Below are 21081 nucleotides of genomic sequence, written 5' to 3'. Positions count from 1 at the left end.
TGGCAAAAGAATTGCGCCGAGGGGGAATCGAACCCCCGGCTCCCCGACGCTGCTGGATGGCAACGGAGAATTTTACCACTAAACCATCGGCGCACTTCATATAAGGACGGCCGCAACCTGCACCCGAGTAGCACGCACCAGCGGTGCCTCGCGCTAGAGCGAGTTCGTGGCGCTTGTTCCTGGCGTTTCCTGCGGGCGTTCTTGTCGAGGGTGGCCTTGTCGAGTGTTCCCAATCCCAGCCAGGATGTATTCTGTCTCTTGCATTTCAGCGTCCAGTTTTCTTCTTTCCTTTTCTCTTCCGGCGCGTGCTTTTCAATTTCCATCGCAGATGGAACTGAAGGTTGTATAAATCTCCGTCTCTATCTGGGCTAGGCCCAGGCCCGAAGATGAGCAGCTGACGCAAACCTCGCAAGCTCAACCAGTCAACTTCCTGGTATTAAGTCTGGTTGAATGACCATAGTCTTCAACCGCTGTTTACGTGTCGCATCTTCAATGCTCTAATATTCATAGTACTATCTCAGTGGGTATCTTCTACTAAGTCTGCCTCTCCATCAACTCAGGCACATCTTTGCCATGACCCTTCTTCGAGTCTTCACTAACACGGCACATCTCGTCAAACCTGTGCAGCACTGCCTGGACCTCAACAGGGTTATTGCGGGCAAGATATTCGCCCTCCAAAAGCCGAGCGCTAGCAATGCTATGCCTCGTCTTGGACTTGACCGCCGTCCTGATGCTCTTGTATATGCCCTGCCCGGGATAGGCCACAATGCCAAGCGTTGCTACAAGTGATGTTAGTCTGATGTGAATATTCGAGGTTTTGGGGATAGCATACCTGATGCCGTCTTGGTAGCCATGTTCAAGACACCTTTACCGACACCCAAAGCTGCACCAGCTGCTCCGCCATCCCGTCCTCCCTTGTACGGCTGTACAAACAGGTCGGCGAAGCCCTCGCTGAGACCAGTGACAAAGTGTTTGCCGCCCTCCACAGTACCGGTCTTCCAATCGGTAATCGGAGCCCTCTCCTGAACTTTCTCGCCGTACAGCTTCGGCGCATTGCGCAGGCCATCTGTCACAGCCAGTGGCACGTCGAGGTAGAACTTCCCGTACGACTTAAAGAAGCCGCCAACACCCGAAGCAGATGCCTTGAAGACAGCTCCGGTTGTGCTCCCTCTACCTGCGCTGCGTGGTCGATCCAAGGCATCGGATTGAGGCGGTGCCAGGCTAGACGCATCTGTAGGGGTGCGGCTTCCGCTGCTCATGGCGTCCTCCATCTCCGCTGCCTTCTGTTTGTTCTGTTTCGACCGCTCATTGTATACCTGCACGGGTTTTACGACGATGTCGGTAGCACCCTTGAACATACCGGTCGCAACTCCCAGGAGCGCCGACGTTGTGCCGGTGACGGGATCCCATCTTCGGTTCTCGATGATGATGCTTCTTGTGTCGTGTCTTTGAACCTCGTCAGTCTTGATCTAGCTCCCGTCAAGTTGTTGAGGTACTTACGGTGACATGTTCTTCTGTCCGATCTTGAGATGGTCTAGGAGGATTCCAGCTGCTTTCTTCGACAACTTCACTCTCTTCTTGCCCCTCTTGTACTCCCAAGTCGCGGGTTGATCCGGGAAGATGTCGCAAGGAAGAGCGTCCAGGGGCAGGTTCGCATGGAATGATTGCGCGGCTGTGGCTACACCATTCTCCGTCTTCATCTTGGCGGAAAGCTCGCCGGCAGCCGCCAATGCCTCTGGGGTGAGGCAGAATCGAATAGCGTCGGTCATGTTCTCCACGTTCAGCTCCTTGTGCGGGATTGGCTTCGGTCCGGCGCCGGCGAGAGCAACCATGTCTCCCCAGAATGGCTGGCTACTTTTCGTCAGCACGATACCTGTTTGGCGTCCACGGTCAAACTTACTCGCCGAAGAAAGGCACGATTGTCGTAGGTCTGCCGTTCAGAAGACCACAGGCTGTCGTTCCGGCACCGCCATGGTGGAAGACGGCAGCCACGTTCGCGAAGAGCCATTCGTGTGGGCAATCTCCGAGGAAGAATATGTCATCCGACTCGATGCCACCTAGATTGCTCCATCCCTTCGATATGATGGCACGCACACCTGCGGAGTGCACGGCCTCGACCAGAATCTTCGTCATTTCTTCGGGGTGGTCAATGACAATGCTTCCAAATCCGATGTAGATGGGAGTTGGTCCCTTCGCGAGGAACTGTGCGAGGTCGGGTGGAGGGGTGTATTGGGGCGGCTCGCGGAAAAAGAAGCCACACACGTCTATCCTCAAGTATTAGTTGATCTGCTTGTCTTGGGCTCCTGAGAGAACTCTGTCATACCAATGTACGCAGGCCAGTCTTCTGGCTTTGGCACAAGTGCTGGAGACCAGCAGTATGTGAATGGGATCTTTTGCGCCTCTGCGAGGACTGGCCCTTCAGAGAATGGGACCTCCTCTAGATCCATCGTCTTCCGCCATTCGTTGATCACGTCTCCGAGACTGTTCGATAATGTTAGCAGAGGCTATGCCAGGTACTCCCTCGCGTCTACATACCCTTGCCACGTTAGCCACTCGACGATGCTGTACGAGACAAAGTTGGCAGTGGTCTGGTCAACGACACCCTTCTCACCGAACTTGAGGTTGGCCAGTGGATGAGGGAAAGCTCTCGTGCTGCTCCAGGGCATCGTGAACATCAAGTGCAGAGGAACACTGAGAGCCTGGGCGCAGTGGACATGCGCGAAACTCGGCGGGTTGGCGATAATGGCATCAGCCACGAACGGTTTCCCTGTCAGGGTGTCGGGCTCTATGCATGATCTCCAACATCCTTCCAGCATCTCCTTGACCATCTTGCGCTTCTTCTGAATATCGCCGCCCTTCAAGCTCTTCAAGCTAGGGATCAGGCCGGGGTTCTTCACCATGTATGCCATCAGCTCGGAAGGGTCACCGCCGATCGGGTAGAACTCGAGATTCGCTTTGCGCACAAAGGAGTCGAAGACGTCGTGCGTTGCGAGTCGTACGCGGTGGCCGTAGGTCTGGAGCTCATTGCCGAGGGCGATGAATGGTTGGACATCTCCGCGACTCCCTACAACTTGAATCACGATGTTCAGCTTGACGGGGAAGTTCTTCTTGTCGGCGAATCGTGCTGCAGCTTCGACGTATTCCGGAGGAGGGCCCTGGGCTGCTGTTGCCGCGGCGATGGAGGGGTCCTTGAAGTCGGGGACGAAGCGGGCGAGTGTTGTAGCGAGTCGAGAGTCGAGGTTGACGTCGATTCTTCCGTCGGCTGCGTTTCATCAGTAGGTTAGAGTCGTAAAGAGTAAGACCGATCTTCATACCGTTGACGCTATTTCTCTGTTGTCGGAGTCCATCACTAACAGCTGTCTCATAGGATGGGAGGTAGTCCTGGGGGACGGCGTCGTCCTCCAACATCTGTAGGGTGTTTCTTTTTGACATTGTGGTGCCGGCGTAGATCTGTGTACGGTTGTCGGAATTTCACAATGAGATTCCGTGGGTGTGAAGTTTGCCGGTATCGCGTGTGGCGCCTGGACAGCTTGATTCGGGGTTTCCCTGCTGCCTGTTCTCGTAGATGAAGGAAAATGGACGATGAAGTGGGAGGTTGTAGGTGAATAAGTAGAACACCAATTTTAGTTATTCAACAAAGGCTGTTCTTTGGAGTAAATATTCGGCGGAAGTTGCGCCGACAGCTACGAAGGAGACGGCGACCGGAAGATTTTAATCAACAGTGACATCCCACTTTCTTACATCATTCTAGAACGGCACTTAGCAGGCCCCTCCATGATTTTTCTCAGCCTCGAAGTAAGTCTAACGCCCATTAACGCGTACTGACTCGGGGTGACATGAGCTTCGAACAGAATCCTCTGCACTTAGAGTGGCTAGATCATCGTCATCCCTGCCTATTCAAGCCGCGTCATGGATGCTGTGCCCAGAGCTGCCCCCGTAAAAAAGTCTTATCTCGGCCGATTGATGAAAGAGTCCAGAGCTAGCGTACAGAATATTCGACAGCCAGCGTACAAATCCGCGGGTTCGGTTGCCTTTCTGTGCGGAAAGGGACTCCACGATGCGCGTGTTGCCGTTGTTTGGGGCCGTCCGATGCGCAGCGCCAGTCCAGACCCGTCAATGCTTAACTTTTAAGGAATTCTACCCATTTTTCAGGGACTCTTTGGCAATGATTGGCCCCCTGAATGCCGCGAGAAATGCGCGGGAAGTAGGGATGTTCGCACCGGTGACGAATACGCGTATGGAGACGCTTAGGACTCGCTCACCTAAACTTAGCCTTCTTAATTCTCCGCCGAGCGGCCCCTGAAAGCCGATTTTGGTATAGACTGAGGCGTTCTCTCGAACTCGCCGAACAGCAATCCCCTGCCGTCGTTCGGTATGCCCCATACGCGTATAGCCAAGGAGTCGCCATTGGCCTGTAGATGAATCTCGGGAGACGGCGCCGTGGATGGCGCCGGAGGAGGAGGTTCGGGGAGGCTCAGCCCTATCGGGACTCCGCGTATAATCTCAAAATCTGCATTTTCAATCCGTGAAACTCGTGGATGCAAGGAGACGCCGTATCGAGTGCTGCATCACAGACTACGCGCGTGCAAACACGAGTGGTACAACAAAGGGGTTGGTCAGGATAAACAGAGAATTCCTTACTTATATCGACTTCACCTCTAGCCAATGCAATGTGTACTCAGTCGATAGATCATTCTTTTCAACATTATCACTCGTTCATCGCTCGTTTGACGTAGTCTTTTCATCGTGATTTTGCAAGGAAATTCCAGCATCGAGACCCAAGAAAAACACACAGCTCAACAACGACGATCCTCCCGCAATGGCCGACAACAGCACAACAACCGAGGGCGCGTCCCAAGGCTTCGTCTTCTACCACTATGAGCCTTCCATGGTCGCAGCCGTAATCTTTATCGGAGTATTCGGATTATCGGGTCTGATGCACATCTGGCAATTGACACGATCGCGGACATGGTATTTTATCCCGTTCGTGATTGGATGCCTTTGTAAGTCGCTCGCCAACGTGTTCTGCTCACAATCGGCACACCAGTCGACTGACTCGCAACAGTTGAGGCCATCGGTTATGTTGGCCGCGCCATGTCTGCGCAAGAAGCACCCGACTACAGCAAGAACCCTTACATCATTCAATCCATCCTGCTTCTACTTGGCCCTGCACTGTTTGCTGCCTCGATTTACATGGTTCTCGGCCGGCTTATCACCCTGCTTGATGCTGGCAACTACTCTCTGATCAAGCCGAAATGGCTGACCAAGGTGTTTGTCCTGGGTGACGTCTTGTCATTCTTCGCCCAGAGTGGAGGTACGTTTCCTGCTTCTTGTTCGTGGCCCCATGAGCTCGTGCTGATCCTTGGACCAGGTGGAGGTATGCTCGCAACCGCCAAAGACCGAGACTCCGTCAAGAAGGGCGAAAACATCATTGTCGGTGGTCTGGGCATCCAGATCGTCTTTTTCGGCTTTTTCATGGTCGTGACGCTCGTCTTCCACATGCGCCTGTCCCGCAACCCGACCCCGAAGACATACTCTCTCGACACGCCATGGAAGGGCCTCCTTTGGGTGCTCTACGCCAGCAGTTTGCTCATCATGGTTCGATCCATCTTCCGTGTCGCCGAATACGTCGAGGGAAAGGAGAGCGAGCTCCAGGCGAAGGAGATGTACATCTACATCTTTGATGCTCTCCTGATGGGTATCACCGTGCTGTTGTTCAACTGGTTCCATCCCAGCCGCGTCATCAACAACCGAGCGACGGGCTTGAAGCAAGTTTCCAGCTCGGAGGTTCTGTCTGAGGGATACCTGATGGAGAGTGGACAATACCAACAGCCTCAGGGACAGTACCCGCCGAGCCCGTATCAACAGTACCAAGGTGCCGGAGGCCAGGGCGACTTTCGCAGGTAATGGGTCTCAGCCTAGGAGAGGAGAACTTCCAGCAGACTCAGCGATTGAATTGAGAGTTTCGACGGAAGATTGGAGAGAGTGGGCTTACGAGCCAGGAGCTGGGCGTTGAAGGCAGTCATCTTCAGTTGGGATCGGGATTTCTTTTGTAAAGGCTTTTACTGGGCAGGAGTTCGGTGTTACTGGTTGATAGAAATGGCCACCGAGTGATCCGGAGATCATCGGAAACAAATACAGATACTGGACTTAGACTGTGCAAGAAAATAGTTGAAATCGAAAAGCCAATTCCTAGAAACATGCTCCATCCCTTCAGTTGCGCATGAGTAGCTATAAATGTGGCACGAAGTACATCTGGTTCCGTAATCTTTTTCTACAATCTTGATTAAAGATGTGCTTCCGGAGGGGTGCCATGCGTGGATCCATACCGGAGCCGTATAGACCCACAAATCGCGGCCGGCACGGGGCCGGGATATCGGAGCAAACATCCGGGGCTCCCGGAAGTTGATTTCAATTATCGATTTGTCGGGTCCAATAGCTTGTACTTTTTAAGGTGCTTATAAATTAATAAATATTCTCATTTTAAACTTCACCCTGATGCAACTTTGTGCATTCACCACACTCAACTCTGGCTCGTCAGCACTTGCCCCGCGATAACTCCAGTTCTCGTAATCGTAAACAATAGGACACGCTGGCAACTTTCTGTAACACTTCATATTTTCTGCTTTATGATACCTATGAGGAGCAGCTCAAACAGCAACTCCTGTCGTTTGCAGTCTCCGTCGTTTCAACTTCTCTCTTAGGCATGTTAGGGCGCAGTTTCTACTTTCGATTCCCGAAATTTGCCATCAACGCTATTCAATTATGCGTGTTTACATCAAAGTCGCAAATACTATCATCTCAAACCACACTATTACCACCTAGAGCTTTCTCATCAAGATCGTCTTGTCGGGATCGGGTTGAGCCTGTCAATGTCTCAGTCAGTGGCCCTAATAACGCGAAGGCTTCTCTTGGAACTCACGTTGGAACCGAACTCCAAGTTCTTGTGCCGTTGTGTGCTGTCCCCTGCCATCTTAATGTCGTAGTTGGCTAGTGTGGTCGCCATGATCATCTTGATCTCGTTCACAGCGAAGAATCGACCGGGGCAAGCGTGTCTGCCGAAGCCGAACGTCAAGCTCGTGGGGCCTCCCACGCTGACGAATTGCGAGTGAGCGACAACTTCGGCCTGCTTGGTCCCTGTCTCTTGCTCCTTCTTGGCTTGGCGCAGCTTGTAGAATCGAAGGGCGTCGAACTTGTCATGGTCCGGGAAGAACTCGTCGTCGTTGTTGATTCCGACCATGGGGATCTCGATGATGGAGCCCTGCGGGACGACTTGCCCGTTCGAGAGGGTGAAGGTCTTCAACACCTTGCGCTGGAAGGAAGCTGAAGAACATGTCAGTCAACTGGCCGTATCTTGAGGGGTAATCATCCAACTCACTCGCTCCAAGCGCGTAAAATCTCATGGTTTCCTTCAAGAAGCTGTCCAGCTTCTTCATGTTCTGCATAGCGATGCTCGTGAAGACACCATTGCTCTCGGCCAAAGCCGTCTGGACATCTTCTCGCAACATCGGGATCAGCTCTGGCATGGCAGCCAGAGTGTAGAAACTGTGGTCAAGTCAGACGGCGGCTCACGAGGGGAATTATTTCTGATGAGTGCACTTACGCGTTGGTTGTGGTAACCGTAGTCGTGTGGATGGCAGCAAAGCTGATCCCGAGTTGGTATCTCGCAAGCTCCTTGTCGTCCTTTGCACCGAACTTGGTCTGCGCATCCATGATCCACTGCAGCATGTCGTACGGCTTCTGGTAGTCGGGGTTCTCCGCTGCCTCGCGCCTAGCAGTCACCACCGGCCTGAGGAACTTGTCCGCCGCCTCGATTCTCTCGTGCACCTTCTTCACCTCCGGTAGCCAAGGAGCCTTGAACCTCCTGGTCCAAGGTGGAAGGTCTGAAATCTTGCGAATCGCCTTCATCAAATCAACGGTGTAGTTAATGGCGGCGTCGAGATATTCCTCCTCGCGGCAAAGCTCGGGGCCGATGAAGATGCGTCCGGAGGCCATCGCTACGATGCGGAGAAGTCTGTCCATGATCTTGACCTCCGTCCATTCGGCAGAGTGGGGAAGCTCGATGCGAAGGGCTTCGATGACTTCGTCGGCGATGACAGGGTTCAGTCGAACTGATTTGTGTCAGCATGATGGGTGCTAGGGAAGACAGAACCGTTGAGGCGTACCGAGAGCCGGCGTCAAGGCAGTCTTGACAGTGTGGGGAAGCAGGTCGATATCGGTATCAACCTTCGTATACTTGGCATGCATGAACTAGACGGGGACGTCAGATATCGTCTTGCACGAGGCAATCGTCAAGCCAAGCTTACCTCTTCGATGGCCTTGTTGAAACTTAAGACGTCGTCGGGAAGCCTCTTGAGCTCATCCATGAATCGAGGAGACACAACAATGTTGGGTGACGCTGATTTTGTTAGTGTGCTCTACATCTTTTGGCCGATTACTGCAGGAAACTGCCCACCTCGCGTCGTCGTAATCCTCCAAGCCCTCTCTTTGAACTGGAGTTCGGTGATATTAGTTGACGTTCTCTGTAAGTAGCCGCCCATCACTTGCCTTCTTGTATCCGTCAAGATAGATATCCTTCGCATATCCATCCAGAAACTTCTTCCTTCGACTCTCGGCTCCTCCAAACTCGGTTCCTACCATCGGAAGGTCCGCCCACGGGTCGCTTTTGAGAACATTTTGCAGAAGAAGACCGACTACGCATGCGAATAGTGCAGTCGCAGCTAGAGGCCAGCGGTTGGCTACTTCTTCGAGAATTGAGCTGTCGACCACTGGAAAAGCGGTGGCATTCATGTTAGGAAGCATCGACATCGACATTTTGGCGCCTTCGTGATGGTGTGATGATACGGACGAACAAACTTAGAGGAAGTTGGGACCTAAGGGTTGTATTATAATCTCTGAGTCCTTCACACCCTCCAACTCCGCGCCTGGCTTTAGCATGACAGCCAAAAGCCGGCAAGCTCCCCTAGCCACCCTGTTCGCATGGAGGTCCCCCACCATGACGAATACCTCAACCACACAGCCGATGGGCAAAAGCTCTGACGAGTACGAGTAGAGCAGTCGCCGGTGGGTTACGAAACTTCGCCCGCGGCATTCGAAACCGGGTGGAACCGCCTCAACTACCGGAGGGATGGTGTCCCCTAACCCCTGTGCCGATCAACGGGACGAATGATAAAGTGATCTGATTGAGTTGCATTAGCTGTGCGGACTGTCGATTGGGGGAGCCAAAACGCGGGGAGCCGGGTAGACAAGGTGAGCGGACTGGAGTTAAAGTCCGAGCCAAGGGTCATCGAGTGAGGCTCGCGTGCAAACGACGTACGACGTGGTCGGTTTCGTATTCGTGAGTGTGATCGTCAGAAATAACCAGATAGACAAATAGGGCGTCACGTCGTTCAGAATAAGAATTGGACGATGCGCCTTAAGAGCGGGTTAGACGCTACGTTGCAGAGTTGTTTGCACACGATGTAAGACCACGATGCGAGGAAACAACATGCGTGGCCACCTTTCATTCGGATTCCTTCTCGGGTTTTCGCCTTCATCATCTCTTCCGTTGCCAAGGCCTTCCTTCTTATCATGCGGGAAGCAATCTGTAATGTTTCAAAGCCTTCTATTCATGGTGTCCTGACTCTCCAAGGCGGTCAAAGCGGGACATCATTGGACGAAAACCGAAAACAATGGCATGGAAATTAGAGAAAATGAAAAGAGGTAATTAGCTTCCTTCATCTCGGTGTGACTTGAAAAATTGACGGATGTATTGGTGTGTTCGATTCCCCTATCTCGGGTCACCAATAAGTCGGATGACCCTGCGCCTGCCTGCGTGACGTCTCCCACCGGCTGGCTCCAACCGAGATGCTATATTACACTGCCATTTATGAGCCATAAACCTTAAGAAAGCCAGTGATCTCTCCTTCGAAAAGTGGTTCACCAGTCGTCGGGTCCTGACTGTTTGCTCCCAGAACCCTCGCCTCCCAGTATGTACCTTGCTCGGCATCAGTCTCTTTCTTGAAGCCCCACGTTGTGTATCCCTCGGAGCCTAAGAAGATTCCGCTCTGCTTGGTGCCGTTGATGAAATGCGAGTACGGCTGGATTTCAGTTCCGTTGACCTCGTACATCATGAAAGCGTTGTACGGGATATCTGCAGCAACGAGGTTTTCCCAGGTGTAACCCGAGACACCTGTAGGCACCCAGCCTTGAATGCCCTCTCCGTTGACGCAGCGGAGGGGGTTCTGCGCCACACCAGCTTTGTCAAGCACGGCCATCTGAAAATTTCATGGGGTAAGCAAAGGACTTCGTAACCCCCCTTGTCGGAGGTGGCGGCTTCCGTTGAGTTCAACTTACGTATCCCCATCGGATGCCGCTCGAGCCGCGGGAAAAGATGGCTGTGAGCCCGTGGCCGGTGATGTAGTCGCCGGTGTCCTGGGCCTGTATCGACCACGGCCCCGCCTGGCCGGTCGACGCGTCGTAAGCCGGGTACACGGAGCAATCCCCGGAGATCAACTCGGCCGTCACGTTCGGCGCCGCAGCTGTGATGGGGGCCGTAGCTATGCAGAGAGCAGCAGTGGCGGCAACAAACTTTGTGAAAGACATCATGTTGCGGAAGTCAGGGAGCAGAAGGCGATGGAGAGAATCAGTACGAGTACGCAACTTACAACCTGGAAGCTTGTTAAGATCAGATTCTCTCGCTACTTAAATAAGATTTTACCCCTGAACATCGCCAGGCAGACAACGCCATTCCGGGAATTACGATCTTGTGTTGTTTTCTTTTTGCACGCCAAAGGATCTTTCGTTGTTGCAAGATGGGCCTAGTAGCGCGACGGCGCGATCCTGCCTAGATTCAGTGGGTTCTCATGAATGTTGATGGCGACGGGAGCTAGGGTCGCTGAGGGGATTGACGACGCTAAGAGATGATGAGGGTCAGGATTGGAGAACCGTCCAGACACTAAGTGCCGTTATCCGCCAAGCATCGTGAATCCGTACGCACAGTTGAGCTTCGGAAATTCACCGCGCATTAAACGAGAGACATTCTATCTGTCGTGATGATGTCATCCCGTATGCGCCGGAATATTGTTAAGCGGATGGGGAGTTAAAAGCTCTTCGGCCTTCGATCGAATTTGAACCGGTAGAACGAGCGTAGATTAGCGGCGGCGATCAAGTACAAGCCACATTCAGTCATCCTGCTAATTTGCATGTGCACAAGCCTTCTGGGTGCAAACTTTCTTCTACTGAATGGACTGCCAGATCCCTGAACATTGGAGAGGGTTCAGCAGTGCCTTTCCGACACACTCGAATGCCTTTCTCCTCACAATCCGATTGCTATTACTTTATGAATGGGCCTCGATCATACTGAGTTACTCTCTAGGAAAGTTTCCAAGTGACTATCGGCCGACGTCGACCTGTCGGCAAAGTGACGGGTTCCCCGGACTTGAAGGAACGACATGCCAAGGATCCTGATCCCGCTGAGCCTACGTACGCGCTAAAAGGTCATAACTACGGTAGAAATTCCGCACTCTGTCCACACATTTGAGACCCTCCTGTACCTTGACGAAAGTTTCCGGTAAAATAAATCTGGTGTTTGGCGCTGGAGGTTTTCTATCTGCATTCGACTTTAGTTTGCTTTGAGCAAACCACTACGAAGACAAGGGTACCTTCTACCTTGAATGCCACCGAGCCCAAACGCGCGAAGACTGAATGATGCTTGATTCTTGTCGAGTGGTGCAAATGAAGAACTGCTCAGGAAATCTCCCAAGCTGAGTCCTGTGTTGATCAAGCACCATCAAGCCGCAGTTCTTCAACTACGGTTGAGACTCAACCGACTAAAAAACAAGCGGGCCACCAAGACCTTGGACATGTGTTCTGACTGTCATTCTATCACCATAGAGTTGATGAGTGCTTTTCCCATGAGAGGCTAGCCAGAAAATTCCAATATGTCGGCATTGACTTTGTGTGGTATCCGGAACCTGGTTGTCGGTTTCCTCTACCGCCTGACAACTCCGGGCTACGATGTGTGCAGGTATAATCGAGTATCCTTTTTGACATTGTCATGCATTCAATAGACCTGGGCCTTGAGTGCTTCATGTTGGCAACTAACTTGTAAGCGCTTTGCAAAGCTCAAAGAAACCACTTTGAAGCAATAATTATGAACGAAAGCTTGGCATCTACGTGATGTCTCCAATCGCAGGCTCAAACCAGGCCAGTCAACTTCAACTAATTTGGGTTGGTAGGCTTGAGGCAGGCCAACCACAGAGGATGGCCGAGAGAGTACAATATGAAAGAAAATATGGCATAAATAGCCCAAAACAAATCTCAAAATCCAACTAATTGTCTTCTCATGCTAAGTATCACTAGACCTCAGCTAAGTTGTGGTTCATGATACCGCCAAATATGAAAACCTCACGTAGTAACAAATGCAATATGCCGCGCAATACAATGCAGCCACCCTGATAATGAAACCGGATTTAGTTCCTGCTGTCCTTGCCAACATGAATTTATTTCGGGAACTTCGCGTCTGATGTTAACATCACGGGCTGCAGTTATAACAATATGCAAAAGACTCAGAAAAGCGTATGTAGCATTTCGACGGGGTCAATCCCAAAAAGGTAGGTCGTTTGCTTCAAGTTCTTTCTTATCAATTCAATTAGACGGAGGGTTTAGTAACGACCATACGTACAGCCGGTCAAATCCGCTTATCGCCGCGGCGTAACCCCTCACGTGGCCAACTTCCCCTCTTCCCTTCGCTCACAACCAGACTTGGTTCATTAACGTCAGCAAAATATTTACAGCATTCGGATTAAAGCAACTTCAGTCAGTTCAATTCATTTGCAACTCCTCTTCGGCTTCCTATCGCCTCGCAAGATGTCTTTCAAATCCGAAGCTATCGTGGCCAGAGGCCCTATTTCCGAGGGAAAATGGGCGATTGAGCCAGTTACTCTGAGAGACCTTCGGGAAGATGAGGTTCTCGTAGAAATTGTAGCTTCGGGAATATGTCATACAGATCTCCACTGCGGAAACACCAAGGCAGATGCAGGAGTTCCTGGTGTTTACTATCCCCGAGTTCTCGGTCATGAAGGTCAGTGATGTCGTCGCCAGTAAGAAGCAATTGAGCTCTTGGGGGTTTCTGAAACCACGTTGTTGATGGTATAAATCTTAGGCTCAGGATATGTCGTCAATGTTGGCACCGCCGTGAACCACGTGAAGCCGGGCGACCCAGTCCTTCTTTCGTTTTCCTACTGCGGCTCCTGCCATGTTTGTAAGACGGGCCCACCGTCTCACTGCACCAACTTCTTCGAAATCAACTTCATCGGAGAACCCGTCTTTTCCGATGGAATTGGAGGCCGGTTTTTCGGACAGTCGAGTTTGGCTCATCACACCATTGTGAGCGACAAGTCGGTTGTCAACGTCGGGGGCCTTGGCTTGAGCAGAGACGATCTCAGAATCCTCGCACCTCTTGGATGTGGACTTCAGACCGGCAGTGGAACTGTCATCAACGTGGCGAAGGCCGGGCCAGACGACTGCATCACCATTGCTGGCATGGGAGGAGTTGGCCTTGCGGCGGTCATTGCGGCAAAGAATCAAGGGTGCAAGGCCATCATTGGCATCGATCGACTTGAATCTCGGCTCGAGCTTGCGAAGTCACTTGGCGCTACTCATGTCATCAACACGACTGGCTTGGACATGAAGCAAGTAACAGAGAAGATCAAAGAGGCTGCAGAAGGGCTTGGATCAACCATCAGCATCGACACCAGCGCTCACCCGCCTTTGCTAGCTGCACAGTTGGACGCCACGAGGTATATGGGAAAGGTAATCCAGGTCGGAACTGGCATGCCAGAAGCGAACATCTCGATTCACATGCAGAGCTTCATGGTCAGTGGGAAACAGTACTTCGGAGCTGTACAGGGACATTCGAGAACAAGAGACTACGTTCCTCAGATGGTCCAATGGTGGAGAGATGGCATCTTCCCGGTCGAAAAGCTAATCAAAGTCTATGAGCATCAGAACTTTGAACAAGCAGTAGAGGCGATGAAGAGCGGAGAAGTTGTCAAGCCTATTATTGCTTGGTCGTAAAGAACGGAAGAGGTGGTAGGAAGAGCTTAAGTCAAATCCGAAAACGAAAGAAAAGCTTATTCTTATTGAAGTTACCTGAATGGAGAATGTCTTGCAGTGTATTTTGGTGATGCCAGGGCCGGAACTGGCGCCTCCATAACCCCCGTTGGGACCGAGTTGCTCCATGTCCGTGTCTTGGCAGCTATGATGTGGCAGCAACAGAGAGTCAAGATCGCAGTGGAGTTGGGCGGACTTTGGAGCGAAATTGGCGGAGTATACCACGGTCTGAAGCTGCGAAGATTGCCATAGCGGCATATTTCACTCGGCGAGCCGCGGACGCCGAGTCAGTGTAGACTCCTCAAGCCTTTTGTTATAAACATCTGCTGATGGCCTCTACGAGAAGCCATCGGAAGGAGAACAGGTTGTCACAATCTATACTTTAACCATTTTCTGCCACTTTTATTCATAAATTATTATGTCGGTGAAAGCAGCCTTCGTTGGGGCTACGGGAGCCACTCTCAGCCATGTTCTGGCCTGGACGTTACTTACCGGGCATAAAGCCGCGGCTCGTAAGTCATCTTTACGTCTAAGAGCATCTTGATTCTAACTACTCCAGCAGTTGTTCGAAGTGCTTCCAAACTACGGGACATCCTCATGTCATATGACGTGTCGGAGGAGATAATCAAAACACAACTCATCATCGTCGAGGCGGAATCTTCCCGCTCAGTCCCAGCATGCGTTGAACTACTCCAACACAACCCAGAGATCATCTTTAGTGGTATCACTGCTTTACCCAAATTTCAGCCAAACCCTTTCAAGCCGATTTCTATGCAAGACCCGACGATCACCGGAGATTCAGCTGTCGCGGTCATTGAAGCGCTGCGTCACCTAAAAGCAGAGGGGTTGCTCACCAACGAGCCCATCTTCGTTCCCATATCTTCGACTGGGCAGGGCTCGACGCGTGATCAACCACTTGTGATGATCCCACTTTACATGTGGCTGTTGCCCGTTGCCCAGGCAGATACGGCCAACATGGAGAAGGCTGTTCGCGAAGCCGCATTGGAGCCGAACTCACCGTTGAAAGGATACGTCATGGTGCGACCACCACTGCTGACAGATGGCGCGAAGAAGGGAATGAGAAGTCTGAGAGTTGGGTGGACGATCGAGGACGCCGGTATTGTAGAAAACCCCGGGAACGAGCCAGGAGTGACTGTGGGTTATACTATCAGTCGATTGGATCTGGCGAACTGGCTGTTTGAAGAGCTTGTGCGAGGCAACCTTCATAAATGGAACGTTAAGTGCGTAACGGTCACATATTAGACGCTTTCAAGTATGGAAATGTTAATGATTTGAGCCGTAACAGAACTCAAGTGAGATCAAAACAGTTTAGATGGGAATGTGCGGCGTGAAAGTCCCTCATGGTCCTAGCTGCTCAATTCCTTGATCATTCGAATATTGATGGTTATTGAACATGCGGCTTAGGCATTGAGGGCGGTGGCATTGCTTTGCCACTGCTGTCCTGCCATCCAGATGGATTGGATGTGTTGGCATCTGCAGGCTGACACACCACCATCGACAAAGAACCAGATCATTGGGCCATACCAACTTGCGACTGCAGTGCTCCGTACGGGCTGGGGCTGAGTCGAGGCACCTATGCAGGCCAACAGGCCAGGGCTATTCCATAATGGCAAGGTATGAACCAGGTGATGGAAACCCCGGATGAGCGTTTATCATTTTCGCCGCCTTCTTTCCATCTCCTCCAGGCTATGATGCTAGCTTGACTGGAAAAGTTGTCGCAATCAATCCTTCTATGTTGACTGAAACGACAGCAATCTAGTCCTCAAAATGGAGGTCATCGGTGCCGCTGCGAGCATCATTGCCATAGGGCAGGCTTTAATCGCAGCCAGACATGGTTTCAATCTGCTGAAACAGATACCCGAGATTGGCAAAGATTTTGAAGCATTAGACCAAGAAGTATGTGCCACGATGTTCGCACATTGAGATCAAGTAATAGTATGAACGCTCACTAATTCATGACTTCATGTTAATCAAGATCACAATCCTGCTGGCCATGATTAATGAAGCAACACTCATAGGAGAAATTGCCGACCAGACCAGGCTCAATGCTTCCTTTTTGCTCGCGGCCTTGTCTCAGCTCGGAGACATCGCGAAGGAACTGAGAAGCATCGAAAATATTTGCTCACAGCAGACCCCGAGCCAATCCCGAACAAAAGTCAAGAAGGCCAGATGGCTTCTGGTACAGACTCGAATTTCCAAGCTTCACGCGAAGGCCAATGGGGCAAAGTTGAATCTCCAAACCGCTCTACATACCATGACGTTGAGGATGATACAGTAAGTCGAGGATATCTATATGTCGTTACTGACGGCACGTTCTCTGATATCTATACCAGGTCACACACTGGTTTACTTTCAAAGATCAACCAAAGAGCCATGAGTGATACGGGAGTCATTACTTCGCCAAGTGTTTCAACAGGCACTTTAATGCCTGATAACGCGGTCTTCCTCCAACCTTGTGCTTCACAGCCTCCAGCCTCGGCAGACATATCCAGTCATCTCAAAGCTGAAAACTACCAATACTCAACCAACATACCAGCGTTAGACACCAGGCAATGCTGTTGCGAATGCCATGAAACATTTCACCAAAGGTCTCAGCGTCGCCAGCTACTGCGGTTAGGGTGTTTTTCTGTCGTTCTTTTTGGTCTCGGAGTATGCCAATGCAGACGAAACAACTGCGTGGCTTGGAAAGACGTCAATGGAGCACTTCAAGTTTCGTTTCCTCAATGGCTTAGCTCCAGGCCTGTACTGTTGCAGACCTCCATCAGCGCATCTTCTGGCTTCAGTATTACGTTGCGTCCATTGCGAAGCTTATGCAGGGATTTGAGGTATTGGGTGTGTGGATCACACAGAACAGTCAGACTTGAGTGTTGGGATAAGATACCGGAAATCTGGGCCGAGTACGGACCGTTTTATCCAGATGACGATTTGGGTAACGAGTCGCATTTCAACTTGATCGAGGTTAGTACAGACCGCCCGAATTTCTTTGCTTCCAGCGAGTCCACTGGTCAAATATACGGCTTCTGATGATTTACTAGCATCTGGTATGCACTGCACAATACGAACTCCTAAGGTTCTTCATGAGGATATGGTCATCGTCACTTCTAAACAAAGCCTGCTCTCGGTAGGAATCGCCTCTGTCCTCCAAATACGTCAGACATCTGAAGACATAAAACTAATGCATCACGCTACTTAGGGTCACTCTACTCAACGCACGAAGGCACCTCGATCAAGATGACGAACTCGAAGATTGCGATGCACAGTTGCTGAGACGTATAATCTCGGTGAATGATAATGATTATGCCGATGCTGAAAACAGCTTTCATAAGGCTGTTGAGAAGGGTGACTTACAAGAAGTCACTTCAACCCTTGAAGCATGCCCTTGGATTCTTCACTATCGAAACCATCTTGGTTTCACACCTCTGATGTTGGCGGTCTCGAATGGCCACATTACCATCGTCGAACACCTTATCGGCCTTGGAGCTGATGTTAACCAGAGAGGGCCGAATGGTCTTACAGTTCTCATGAGAGCAACGGTGGTATGCTGCATCGACACGGTCCTGGCGCTACTACGCCCTTCTATGGGAACTGATGTCAATGCCACGAATCAGGACGGACTCACAGCTCTTATGTACATCACAATGTCTAAAAACCCGCAATCCATGGCAGTTGTGGATGCCCTGCTTCAGGCTGGAGCCTCGACGTCTTCACGGGCGGAGGGATTGTTTGGGCCGATGCAATTTCTATGTTCGTCGCCTAACATGCCTAAAGACACAAAAGAGAGAAAAATGCGCATGTTGCTGAGAAGGGAACGCTGCAACCCCCGCGAACTCGTGCATCCGCTTATATGCGCAATTCATAGCAACGATATAATAGCTGTAGAGTGCCTCCTTGAGTTTGGCTACTGCTTTGCAGACACGGAGTACCTTCAAAGGTCAAGTTTGCACTGGGTTGCAGGGTCTTCAAACGCTGTCATGATGCGGAAGCTGAAACCAGAGGACTTCGATGATCCTCGGGTGCACCTGCTCGATTCATCCGGCGATACACCCTGGGATCAATTTGTTCTACGCCTGCACAAGCCTCGATGGTTGTTAGCTAGATGGGAAGAGACAACCCAAGACGACAAGGATGCTTTCTGCGAGTTGTATACTGGTGTCAGGAACAAAACTCTGAGCCGCAACATAGCTCAACTGGAACTGGTGGTTGACTCGTTGACGTCTCGAGATGCAAAAGCGGCACGGGAAAGGCTGCGCTCGTTGATATCCCTCGAAGAGAATCGAATTTTGCCATGGCAATTGGAAACATACCGAACGGTGGATCTACAGGTCAGACAGGACATGTGGGAAGCAGCTGTTGAATCAGTAGAGGAGAACCTTGAGGTGCTGAGGAAGGACTTGGAAACATCACCTTGGTCTTATCCTGCCAAGTGCTGCCAGGATGAAGAGTGTGAGTTCAGTTTGGCAAAAGAATTGTTGGAGACTAATGGCGCAGTTGACGAGGAGGCGTCAAACGAAGCTTCAAGCGTCGAAGGAGCCAATGACGAAGGGATCAGAGGATAAGATCTCAGAGACAACACAAAAGGATGAGCGTATGCCGAGGTATCGAAGAGGTCGTCGGAGGAAAGTCAACCCGATAGAACAACATCATTTGATAAATACCAACTCAAGCTACGACTAGTGTTTTTTACGCATCAAAAAATAAGTGAACAACCACACCAACCGGGCGTCCGTAATCTCTTCCCCGCATCTCCGCATCTTCAGTCCGCCATTCTCCAACGCCAAAACCCCAACTTCGCCGGGTCACCCGGCCTCGAGCGGGCCAAACAGTGGAGATAAACCCATGAAGGGAAGGGAATTGCGCCTAAGGGACCTGGGGTAATACTGGAACGATGCTGCTTTTGGAGAGATGGCCGAAGCAGTTCGTCCACTCCGTCCCTGCTCCTCATTTACTTATTGAAAATCCATCCTCACTAATGGCCATGACCACGTCGACCACGAGGTGCTAACCCCGCGCGGCAGCTCATCTCGGAATTCGTTGGGCCCTTGCTGACAGGAACGACAGACACTCCGAACATGTGTTAATCATGCATGGCGTTCGGCCACGATGAGCCTCGGAGAGGTTGGGGTCACCCCTGATGATGTGAACGCGCCAGTCCCTAGCTTCCGATATTTGCGCCGGGCCTCGATTCCACACTTCTCACCGAGGCGCGGCATTTGCGATTCGTCTCGTCCGAGTGGGCCACTTGAAGAATCCCACTCGTTGCTTAACAATAGTCCCTCTGCCAAGGGCCGGGGATTCCATTTCGCGACGTCATCCATCCTGGCGTTGGCGTGATAAATACCTCGCTGTCGGCCGCGAATATTCTTCTTTCCTTCGAACGTGATTCCTAGCTCCGTCTCTCCGTCCGATCCGATTCACACGCGCTCCCACCGGCTAGACCGTGTCTCACCAGAGCCCTCCGGCCACGTCCCTCGACAATGAGAGCCACGACAACAACCGCCGCTATCGCCGGCCTTCTCGCCGCCGGCGCCGCGGCACAGAACTCGACAAGCACATGTGCCAGCGGAGTGCATCTCATCGTTGCTCGCGGCAGCAGTGAACCTGTCGGCGTGGGCCGGATAGGCAGCGTTGCCAACGGTGTTGTCGCTGCCATCCCCGGGTCTCAGATCGAGCCTCTCGATTATCCTGCCAAGTTCGAGAACTATTCCATCTCCGTTGAGGACGGCGCCATTGCGATGAACCTGGCCTTGACCCAGTACAACGCGAGATGTCCCAACTCGAAGGTCGCGCTTCTTGGATATTCTCAGGTACGTCAACTCGCATCCATATCCGGCACCCTTCTCGCATTTCCTTAGCGGTTCACATGGATGTCTGGAGGTTCTCTCGCGAGAACTCAGTGACTATACGCGGAAAGTCTGCGAGAGGGAGGGTAACATCAGACGACAATTAGACGCAAGCAGTCAATCTCTTGGCTTTCACCTTTTCCCTTTTCGCTGACGTGCATGAACGTAGGGTGCGCACGTCGCAGGCGATACCCTGTGCGGTAGTGTCGACGAAGACGCAGGTGAGGCGCTGGACTTAGAGTTCAATCGTACCGCGCCTATTGCCTCTTCCATTGTTGACCAGAGTGGTGAGTCTCCTTCCTTCTCAACAATGTTGATGGTCTTCATGCTCATATCCGGCAGTTATCGCGGTAATTCTCTTCGGAGACCCGACTCACATCAAGAACGCCACCTGGAACAGGGGCACGAGCACGCGCGACGGGGTGAGTTGAGTCAAGACGCATACCCTTGCACAACCACAACTGACTCGATCGATATTACAGCTTTTCCCCCGCGACAACGCCGCAGCATGTCAGCAGTATGCGTCCAAGATCGAGTCATGGTGCGACACAGGCGATATCTACTGCGATGTTGGTAACGACACTACCGTTCACGGCTCCTACTTTGTCAAGTACACCAACGATGCGGTTGACTTCGTCGTGTCCCAGTTCAAGGCGTCCAAGACGAACGGCACATCTCCCGCTCCTACCCCGTCCACCGTTCCTGCCTCTGGTGCCATGGCTACTGCGCCCGGCATGCTGATGTCGGTCGCGGGCTTGTCTATGCTGGCATCGTTCTTCTTATAGGCAGCGTATCAGCGCTCGATTAGTATGTAGTAATTAGCATGTCACCAAGCGGTACGAGTACAGAGTAATGAATATTACGATTCAAGACCATGCGTTACGAGAAGTCTGTGCCGCGTCCTCGGTATCGCTTTTCTTTTTTGTGCCTGCATACCTGGCCGAACGTCAACTTCCACGGATTCCATGGCCCTCCGCGTGGTGGCCGCAAACCAAAGTCGAATCAGACGATGCTGCCATGTCAGATCTCAAGATCATATTGCCAGTGATGAGATAAACCGACGGTCCGGGCCCATCGGTCCGACCTTTCGCGTTGAGATGTCCAAGATAAGCGAAGCGGCTTTGGC

At 51.7% G+C, this 21081-nt stretch overlaps 5 protein-coding genes across 5 annotated transcripts; 3 read left to right on the top strand and 2 right to left on the bottom strand.

Annotated features, from left to right (window-relative positions):
* Positions 1-534: 534 nt before the first annotated feature.
* CkaCkLH20_08855 (uncharacterized protein) lies at positions 535-3432 on the bottom strand (the record flags this gene model as incomplete). Its single annotated transcript, XM_038891570.1, has 7 exons — positions 535-779; positions 833-1446; positions 1501-1851; positions 1901-2264; positions 2324-2481; positions 2536-3262; positions 3315-3432. The coding sequence occupies 7 exons, from the start codon at positions 3430-3432 to the stop codon at positions 535-537; spliced, it is 2577 nt and encodes an 858-aa protein (XP_038743206.1).
* Positions 3433-4819: 1387 nt separating this feature from the next.
* CkaCkLH20_08854 (rta1 domain-containing protein) lies at positions 4820-5907 on the top strand (the record flags this gene model as incomplete). The annotated part of the gene is made up of 3 exons (XM_038891569.1): positions 4820-5003; positions 5066-5314; positions 5372-5907. 3 exons carry the CDS (start codon positions 4820-4822, stop codon positions 5905-5907), a joined length of 969 nt encoding a protein of 322 aa, XP_038743205.1.
* Positions 5908-6821: 914 nt separating this feature from the next.
* On the bottom strand, positions 6822-10587 carry CkaCkLH20_08853 (cytochrome P450; the record flags this gene model as incomplete). Its single annotated transcript, XM_038891568.1, has 8 exons — positions 6822-6866; positions 6923-7323; positions 7379-7545; positions 7604-8111; positions 8166-8250; positions 8307-8398; positions 9977-10256; positions 10336-10587. 8 exons carry the CDS (start codon positions 10585-10587, stop codon positions 6822-6824), a joined length of 1830 nt encoding a protein of 609 aa, XP_038743204.1.
* A 2262-nt stretch (positions 10588-12849) lies between these two features.
* Positions 12850-14058, top strand: CkaCkLH20_08852 (uncharacterized protein; the record flags this gene model as incomplete). Its single annotated transcript, XM_038891567.1, has 3 exons — positions 12850-12918; positions 12989-13082; positions 13145-14058. The coding sequence occupies 3 exons, from the start codon at positions 12850-12852 to the stop codon at positions 14056-14058; spliced, it is 1077 nt and encodes a 358-aa protein (XP_038743203.1).
* Positions 14059-19589: 5531 nt separating this feature from the next.
* CkaCkLH20_08851 (cutinase) lies at positions 19590-20740 on the top strand (the record flags this gene model as incomplete). Its single annotated transcript, XM_038891566.1, has 4 exons — positions 19590-19919; positions 20125-20242; positions 20298-20377; positions 20438-20740. The coding sequence occupies 4 exons, from the start codon at positions 19590-19592 to the stop codon at positions 20738-20740; spliced, it is 831 nt and encodes a 276-aa protein (XP_038743202.1).
* Between the last annotated feature and the right edge of the window lie 341 nt (positions 20741-21081).

The sequence above is a fragment of the Colletotrichum karsti genome, assembly GCF_011947395.1.
Source record: "Colletotrichum karsti strain CkLH20 chromosome Unknown Scaffold30, whole genome shotgun sequence".
Lineage (NCBI taxonomy): Eukaryota > Fungi > Ascomycota > Sordariomycetes > Glomerellales > Glomerellaceae > Colletotrichum > Colletotrichum karsti.
Note: the sequence above shows the minus strand (reverse complement) of the source record. Positions and strands in the feature narration are given on the sequence as shown.